General features: G+C 44.5%; 1 protein-coding gene across 9 annotated transcripts; it reads left to right on the top strand.

Moving 5' to 3' along the window:
- Positions 1-1,206: 1,206 nt before the first annotated feature.
- On the top strand, positions 1,207-8,786 carry pecam1a (platelet and endothelial cell adhesion molecule 1a). 9 transcript variants are annotated; one of them, XM_076086302.1, is made up of 15 exons: positions 1,207-1,324; positions 1,433-1,456; positions 2,968-3,261; positions 3,940-4,236; positions 4,329-4,589; positions 4,699-4,983; positions 5,128-5,424; positions 5,508-5,783; positions 6,031-6,169; positions 6,315-6,382; positions 6,491-6,535; positions 6,905-6,997; positions 7,081-7,137; positions 7,777-7,799; positions 8,427-8,786. In XM_076086302.1, exons 1-15 carry the CDS (start codon positions 1,267-1,269, stop codon positions 8,574-8,576), a joined length of 2,367 nt encoding a protein of 788 aa, XP_075942417.1. In that variant the 5' UTR covers positions 1,207-1,266; the 3' UTR covers positions 8,577-8,786. The 9 variants fall into 9 exon arrangements, 4 of the variants coding, with proteins under 4 accessions (XP_075942417.1, XP_075942416.1, XP_075942415.1 ...); XM_076086301.1 differs by having other exon boundaries at positions 6,482-6,535; positions 8,430-8,786; XM_076086300.1 differs by having other exon boundaries at positions 6,482-6,535.
- The last annotated feature ends 142 nt before the right edge of the window (positions 8,787-8,928 follow it).

Here is an 8,928-nt window from a genome sequence, read left to right as displayed (position 1 = left end):
ACATTTTAGAACAACGCCCGACTGTACGTGCTCTTTGTGTTTTTAAAATGCTTACCAGAAAGCTGAGTGAGCTCTGATGAACCACAGGCTTCCATCAACAGCAGGACGAACTAGTCCGTGGACTAAACACAAGCCTGAGCAGACTCTTTACTGATGCTGACCGGTATCATTCATGCAGTGATAACAGCAGAAGTCAGAAAGGACAGTGTGTGTGTGTGTGTCGGAATAACATGGCGGTCTCCCATCAAGGTCACCTCTGCTCTGTAGACGATGAAATGCACTTCTGCACAGCCTGAAGACATATTTTGTTTGTAAAAATGTGGCAGAGCTGAAAGTGACTGGGAGCAGTATGCAGATATGAGCAGACCGTTCTCCTGCTGGTCTTCAGCAGCTCTTAGTGGTCACAGTGAAGGACTGCAGGATGCTGCACTGAGTCGCATACTCGCATCTGCAATTTATATACAAATGCAACCACGTTCTCAGTGTTAAAGTACGTGTGCATTTGTGACAACAGGAGCTGGAATTCCCATTGCAGTCTGTGATATTGACATTGTACATATTGCTTGTGATATTGTGGGAAATATACATGTGTTGAGTGACTGATTCTCCAGAGGAACCACATAGCCTAAAGCTTTTAATTTGATGATGAAACGCATACTCAACGATTACAATACTTGTTATGAGATTAATCTACAACTGTCCAACCACAGTAGATCCAGTGCAGGATTAATATCTCAACCTGTAGCCATAATTAATCTGACTTTCCCTAATGTTGTGTATTCCTCCCCAAATTGCCCAAAGACTTGGTCATATATAAATCATCTCTACACGCTCTGCAGTTACTAAGATCTTAGTTTGTGTCCTCTAAATGATTCACTCAGCGTTGGAGGAGCAGATGAATAAGTACGGGGTGTAAGGTGGGTGGTGGTGTTGTCAAAACACTGAATGTTTTGACATATCTAATTAGAGTTTGGACCACGACTCTGGAGGAATCGCTGCAGTTCAGCAAAGAATAAACACGTTAAATGCTCGATTCCTGAGGAAGTAACAGCCATTTCCTGCTCAGTCAAGCAGCACAAGGAGTGGGTATGATAAGACGAGGAGCCCCCCGCCCCCTTCACCACCACTAATGCCTGAAACACCACCCACTCCACCTCTCCCTTCCTACGGCCCTCCCTCATCCTTCTGACTGGCCCTTCTGGCCTCCGTCTTATCGGCCCCGCTGCTGTATTTGAATCTTACAGCAGTGAACCACCGTCACTCAGGATGGACTCCAGACCCCCCAACCTGCCGCTGCTGCTTCTCACCTGCCTCCTGCACTTCTGTAAGGACCCCAATGTTGTGCTGCTTCCAGGATAAACAATGTCTCCTTCAGTTAAACCAAATCTTCAGACTCTCACTTCTGTTTCTCTCTCTTTTCCTCCAAACACAGGGCAGAGTGCCAGAGGACAGTCATGTAAGTAGAACTGCATTGTGTATATTCGACTCTTGTTAAATAAGTGGTCTAAATGATTCTAGTTCCTCCAGTGTCGAGACAGTTTCAGGTTATCCAGTCCTCGCTATAGAGAAGAAAGCTATTTTTACCTCGCAGTTATTTTTGGCAAGATGGGCAATGTATCCTGCTCTCCTGGCCTCCTTCATATTTCAAAGTCTTTCGTGAGATTCACTGAAGATATTTTCAGTTGCTCAGGTTGAAGCTGGGTAATCTTTCAAATCAGTTTGAATGAACCTCACACATTCTGATTGGCTTTCAAACAACATGTGTTTGACTCAAAATGCTTGTTTGGTTTTTTGGGATAGTTTGACATTTTGGGAAACGCACTTCTTGCAGAGAGTTAGATGAATAGATTGATACGTGTGTCTGCTCAATAAACGGCAACAGCCAGCGGGCCATTAGCTTAGCTTAGCATGAAGCCTGAAAAAGTGGGGGGGAACAGATAGCTCAGCCTCTTCTCATTTCCAGGGCGTCAAATACCGACGCTTTGTGCCCCTCAGCCTCTGATACAGACACACAAGGCAACCATTAGCGTCTGTGTGAGATGCACCGGGCTTCCAAGTGACTACAATGTAAACGCATCCACTTCATTATAAGACACTTTGAAAATGTGCATGATGATGTATGTATGAAGACTGAAAAAACCCTGCACGGTGGGTGGAAGTGGAGGCTGAGGGGTGAAACAAACACGAGACTTAACACTTAGGAGACCAGTGTTCACTTTGTTCCCAACGTGTTTGTGACGAGTTTACTTATGTTACGCTGTTGACATCTTACTTAGTTTGTATAGTTATTTTAAGCCCAACCATGATGTTTATTCCTAAACAGTACTCAGTGGTTTTGCTGCCTAAACCTAAGCAAGGGTTTTTGTTTAAATTCAAAACTTTAACTGTGTTTACTGCAACCGTACACTGGGCTACCCAATGCGTTAGCCTACCAGCACCTCTCAAGCTCACTGAACCTAAAGTCTGTGGCTTTATATTTAGCGTAGAGTGGTATCAATTTTCTCTTCTAGCTCTACATATGTATTTCCACAGCGTACCAGTTGGTCATTTACTGCCTCAGTCACTCTCCATCACTGAGCCCACACTAACCCGCAGTACTTTGAGGATGTGGACTAAGTGATTGTTGAGGCAGGTTACACACTGCTGTTGCTGCAGAGGGAGAGCAGAAGCTGGGATAAATCAACACAGCTCTCCCAGTGGCGGTGGGGGGGGGGTTGAAGCCCTTTCCTTCCTTCAGCAGCTCCTGCTTTCTAAACAGCAGACTGGAGGCCAGGGAGTGCCGTCCTTCAGACTTCACCTTTATTATTATGGAGAGAATAACAGACCCTGACTGGTGGATTGTGTTACTTTGCTCAGTCCCTGATGTTGATTTTTACACAAACAAGACAATTATTTCTTTCTCATGCATGTTTGTGTGTCTGTCTGTATGTGTGTGTTTGTTTGTGTGTGTGACATTTGGACCTACAGCGTACACTATAGACACCGTTGGCCTTACACTCCTACCCAGCAGCACAGTTCAGAGCGGGACACCGGTGACCCTGTGCTGCCAGGTCAGAGTCAGTCATGACAACATCCCTCACCTGAATCACACTTTCCAGCTCAGACAGGACGACATCGTCGTCTACTCCTCTATCACCAAAGAAGACTCGATCACATATAAACTCGACCCGGCCAGGGCAGCTGACTCTGGAAGTTATGAGTGCCGAGTCACAGTCGAGGACAAGAGCAAATCCAGCTTCAGCGAAAAACTCGACGTCGCAGGTAGAGCTCCATATTGCTATAATAGATTATTTGTTTTTATTTGATTACATTTGTTTGTTGTTATTGCTCTTGTCTGACAAGATAGTATAACATGAACAAATGTGATAATAAAGCTGAAATTCTTCCATATATCAGCATGTTTGGGGATGAAAAATCAACATAAACTTGTTGGACAAAACTAGTGGTATTTTGTTTTTTTCTTCAATTGATGAATTATTCACAATACTGTCAGCCATTTTCCACAGCACGACAGATTTAAGACTGACGTTCCGCCTTCTGCAGTATAAGAAAAAACATTTTCAGACTTTCTTGAGTTAACGGTGAAGATTCTGGCTGCGTTGTCATTTTGTAAAAAGTTATGCCCTTGGTGTTGTGTTCAAGGAATAGGACATCTGAAAAGGATAAAGAATAAGCAAACATACTATAGATGCAGTAAAAATAATAATTAGAGTTTTTCATTTTTTATTATTTGAATGTTAGAACCCTGCAGCATAACAACAAGGTTAACGGCTAAAACACAAACCCATGGGAATGGCACTTCAATTAATTGATTTGAGAAAGTTGTGGCATTATACCGACTTTTCACGCCTCATACGCAGGCAGCTCATGTATATGTGTACTATTATATCTGAACAAACAGTAATGGCTTTACTTCCTCTTGGCTCGTCCTCTCCTCAGGCCTGCAGACCCCCGTTCTGTATTTGAATAAGACTTCACCCTATGAGAGTGAGGAGTTCACAGCCACCTGCAGTGCTCCAGAAGAGAAAGGATCCCTTATCTTCAGCTTTCACCAGAGATTAAGGGGCGGAGCCTTGACGAGGATAAAGCAGACAGCGTTTACGGGGAACTCATCAGAGACCACGCTGGTCCTGAGGAGTATTGGAGAAAGCACCCTGTACTGTGACTATGAGGTCAATTTGATTTCTGGGTGGAGACACTCCAACCGCAGCAACGAGATTCTAGTGATCGTCAAAGGTTATTAGTTCAAGAGCTGATATGTCTCCAAGAAAAGATCCCATTGCTTAAAGAGGCTTGTGGGATTGACTCTCCCGAGTTGTGTCTTGCAGGACTCTACATTTCCCCGATCATGAACGTGCTGCCCTCACTAGATGTCTATGAGGGTGAGATAATAGAGGTGGTCTGTAAAGTGATGAGTGAACTGAAGAACATTGACGTATTCCTGACGAGGGACAGGAGGATCCTCAAGAAAGCCCCAGTCAGCCTCAGCCATCGGTTCACTGCACAAGAAGGCGACTCTGGGAAGCTCGTGTGCAAGGCAGAGTGGGGCAACGTGCAGAAAGAAACTAATCTAACAATCACAGTCAAAGGCAAGGACTGGATAACTTTGTCATAAAGTGTCTCTTCTATTTTCATGATTAAAAAGTACTCCATATATTCATTGTATAATACCTGATTTCTGCTGTCCCACTTCAACAGAGCTCTTTTCAAAGCCACAACTGACTGTGAATCCCACAGACATATTTGAGGGTGACCGCTTCAAACTGACCTGCTCTGTCGCCATCTATGTTCCTGAGAGGATCAGCAATGAAAGCGTGCAGTTCTCCATCTACAAAGATACTGTCAAGCTCACCAGTGCAGAGACATACTTCACTGTGGCACAACCTTCTAACAATGGCAACTACACCTGTAAAGCCCAGGCTCTCAGTCTCAGGCACACACCTGTAGAGAAAGAAAGCCAAGCAGTTGTAGTCAAAGCAAAAGGCGAGTCATCAAATGCATGCTGACATGAGCATTTAGATGCAAGTACGGCCTCACAGAGCTGCTAGCGTGGCCGTAGACTCTTGTTTATCTTTGCCTTGTTCTTTTCTCTTGCAATGACTAAGCCGCTAATTGTCTGATCCCCAGTTCCTGTTTCCGAACCCATGCTGAGTGTGGTGGGGGGTACGCTGGTGTTGGGAAAGCGCTTCCAGCTGCTCTGTCACAGCGACAGTGGCACTCTGCCCATCATCTACACCCTGAACAGCCCTGACGGGCTGGCTAAGAGCAGCGTGGTGAGCAAGCCCGGGGAGGAGGCCATCTTTAACTCCTCAGCCATCTACAAGACTTCAGACTTAAATAACTTTCTGTGCCATGCGACAAACGGTGAAAACAGGCCTCCTATGAGAGGAACAGGGCAACAGCTGCTACGTTCAACCATTATAGGTGTGTTGGATGACGACTCATTGACACAAATTGATGTTAACATGCTAAAAAAGCTGGTCTAACGTGCATTTAACTCCATGCAGAGCCTGTCTCGAGACCAGTGTTGATCGTGCAACCCGGTGCGGGGGACGTCTCCGAGGGGCAGGACGTGACCCTCGTCTGCTCTGTTCCGAGAGGCACTCTTCCCATCAGCTTCACCTGGTTCCACACTGAGACGGAGGTCTTCTCCCAGACCTCCAACAATCTGAAGGAATCCTACAGCATCAGCAACGTCAGAGGAGAGCACAGAGGGGAATACTACTGTGTGGGCAACAACCCGGCCAACGTAACCAAACAAAGCCTCACCGTCATGATCGGAGGTGTGTTGTCTCTTCAGTTAATAGCAGAGGTGATGGTCACCGATGCCTACCTTTGTCAGGACCGAGTAGCGTTTAAGAGAGTAAGGATGTTTTGTAAAAAAAGTGAGGACATTTGTGTGATAAAGTCTAAATGTGTTATTGGATAAATAATTACTTGATTAAATGATGGATGTATACGTGAAAGGTAAACGGTGTTTAATAATCAATTCATGCCCATCCGTATAATTCATTTAAATGTATTCTGCAGTGAAGATGGCTGGCTGGAAGAAAGGTCTCATCGCTGTTTTTGTCTTGTGCATCCTGCTCATTCTGGCACTGATCCTCATTATGGCCTTAAAAAGACGCCTCCTTCTATTCAAGAGGAAGAGAACTGGCGAGCTGTCGGTGTAAGTAACATTGCTCATGTTCTTACCAAAAATCTGTGTGTTGAAAGTGAAGCAAACTTTAGTAGCAAGAGTAGGTATAGTGGTGACGCCCGTACAGTTTCCTGTTTTAAGAAGCTGATTGTGTTTTGCGTCCACCTCTTCTTAGGAAGTCAGCCAGCACCAAAACGGAGCGGCTGAGCCTCACCCAGGCGGCGGTCAACGAGGCTGCCAATGGTAAAGTCTCTCATGCTGATTGAAATACTGAGCTGCAAATATGAGTTGGTAAACTAGTTTTCAACGAGTCTGGTGCTATTTTTTGTCCTCTCTGTCTAGTCACTCCAGGCATGATTGGAAAGAGTGTTTGGAGTGAACATGCATCAGGCTCGGGTGAGTAGTATGTAGACAGTTTTTAACTGCAAGTCCCACGAAAAGAACAAAACTAACAATGTGTTAGTCTGTCGTCAATCATCTCTGCCCCTAAAGATGTAAATCTTTAAAAAAGGGGACACCCTAATTTAATAAAGGAACATGTCAGCCAGGGCAACCGTGTGGCTCATGGCTGTGTTTTTCATGTTCTTTTGACAACATTTAAGTTTTATCAGACAAAACATATTTGGCACATATACACAAAGTATATAGAATATCACCAGCATTATTGTTTAAATGTTACCTACTTTGACTGCTGCACTGTTTGATTTGAAATAATATGAAATGCTATGAAGTTTAACTTCAGCTTAGTACTGTATTGTACTGCAGAGTCTGAGGACCAGAACAGTGTGAGCGCTCCAGAAAAGCCACCAGAACCTCAATACACCGATGTGCAGACCAGACAGGCTGATCCCAACAGAGGTGAGGCTGCCTCTGAATTTATTAAGTTAATCATTTTGAAACGAAAACACGGTCTTGAATAGGTGTGTTTGTGTTGTCGACAGCTCCGGTGAAAAAGGGCACAGACACGGTGTACAGCGAAGTGCGGAAGTCCAAGCAAGGTACGACTCACATCCTGCTCTTTGCTCAAATCCCACTTACGTTATGCGGTGAGAGAAAATCAGGCCACTCGCTGACGTTTGAAAAAGAAAAAGCGCCAGGAAACAGGATCAGCTCCAACTGTAAACATCTGCATTGTTAGTGAAAGAATGTGCCATTAAAACAGAAGGCCCAGTCGCCAGGTGTCCACTTCCTGCTATCGTCAAAGAGAACTTCCTGTTCTAACAATCAGAGCCAAACAGTATGTACATCCGCTAAGACTAGTGAGCAACACTCCATTGTTCCCTACTGGTGGGGGAAACTCTCAACCATTGTTCAGTCATTGGCTCCTAATAACTGCTAGTTTAAATGTTTAAATGTCAGCTGTAGTGATACAAACAATGATGCAGCAGAGTTAGAAGAAAACACAATATAACACAGCAGGCATGTTTTTTGCTCTATATGCTCTAAAGGGAGACTTGCTTGTAGATAAAGACTCTGTTTGCACAAACAAATTAGCGTGAATGTGTGCGACATGATAAGCTCACAGTTTCCTGGCATGTGGGAGCTGTTCATGGGAGCGCTGACGACAATACAAGCCCTCCTTTAATCCTCAGACTCCTTTTGTTTCCTGAGCTTGTCCTCTGGCTTTGTTTTCGCAGGTGTTCCAGAGCAGGGCGATGCTGTAAGTGGAAACACACGCACACAAACACATCACACACACACACAGTGCATGCACACACTACAAAAAAGGCACAAACACACTCGTGAATCTGTTGTGTCGGAGAACTTTGCAATTTGACACAAATATGTTCAATTGTTACACTTCAATTAATGAATTCCAGTTAACTGGATTAAAGTCGGTTCACAGGAGGTCAACTGAACACTCAAAGATGTGTACAGAAACTAAACTATCTATCTAACATCAGCAGGTTACAACCACAATGTTGTGAGCATGTTAGCATATTAATGTTAGCATTTAGATCAAAGTGCCACTGTGCCTAAGTACAGTCTCATGGAGCCTCTATGACTAGAAATTAGGGCATGTTCATGAAATAGTGTTACCCAACACTTTGAGTAAATATATATGTTTGCTTTGTGTCTCACATTGTGAAAGACAGATTTTTACCAGCTCTGAAACTGTAGCTGTTGCTGTTAAGATATTCTCGATGCTATATTTATTTCTGTGCAAGACGAATGACTTGACACACAAACACGTGCGTTTCCATTCGACACAGGCATGGATGTGGTGCAGTAGTCTTTCAGCCGGTGTCGGTCCGTGCCTTTCTTTCAGTGTCTTGGTCCCTCTCAGCAGGGGTCGGTGGAGTACGCGCAGCTGAGTCATGACACGGATCACCACAGTGACCGCGGTAACCATGGTGACCACAGTGTCCAGGATGACCACATAGATGAGATCGACATCGACAGTGTTCACATCGACACCGATGACCACGGGAAATGAAAACACGACCCGGCGCCCACCAAGAATATTTATTCCTTTATTTATCCGGCTCGTTAATGCAGCTGGAGTCTTTTGTCCTGAAAGACCTGAAACAGCTCTCAGCATTTATGTACTTTTTGTATTTTTGTAACGCTTTGCGAGGAACATCTCACCCTGTAGATTCACTTGCTTTGCCTTTGAAGGGCAAATAAAATGTTTTTGTGAAGTGAAGTGTTTCTCTGTCCTTTCTCTGGTGGTTTTCTTGCCCAGACGCACAGAGAGGATGTGAGTTGCAGCCACAAAGGAAGAGACATTCAACTCTATATCCTTCCACTGGTGTCAGTGGTGACAGAATCCAAATAGAAAGAGAGCT

Source organism: Anarhichas minor, unplaced genomic scaffold (genome assembly GCF_050575085.1).
Source record: "Anarhichas minor isolate MPS153535 unplaced genomic scaffold, ASM5057508v1 ptg000007l, whole genome shotgun sequence".
Lineage (NCBI taxonomy): Eukaryota > Metazoa > Chordata > Actinopteri > Perciformes > Anarhichadidae > Anarhichas > Anarhichas minor.
Note: the sequence above shows the minus strand (reverse complement) of the source record. Positions and strands in the feature narration are given on the sequence as shown.

What these genes read in the sequence shown, in the direction of transcription:
- pecam1a (XM_076086300.1), top strand. Translation starts at nt 1,267, where the DNA reads ATGGACTCCAGACCCCCCAACCTGCCGCTGCTGCTTCTCACCTGCCTC. An exon ending in GGTCAACGAGGCTGCCAATG is followed by an intron (nt 6,383 to 6,481) that starts GTAAAGTCTCTC and finishes CTCTCTGTCTAG; the next exon opens with TCACTCCAGGCATGATTGGA. An exon ending in ACAGGCTGATCCCAACAGAG is followed by an intron (nt 6,998 to 7,080) that starts GTGAGGCTGCCT and finishes TGTTGTCGACAG; the next exon opens with CTCCGGTGAAAAAGGGCACA.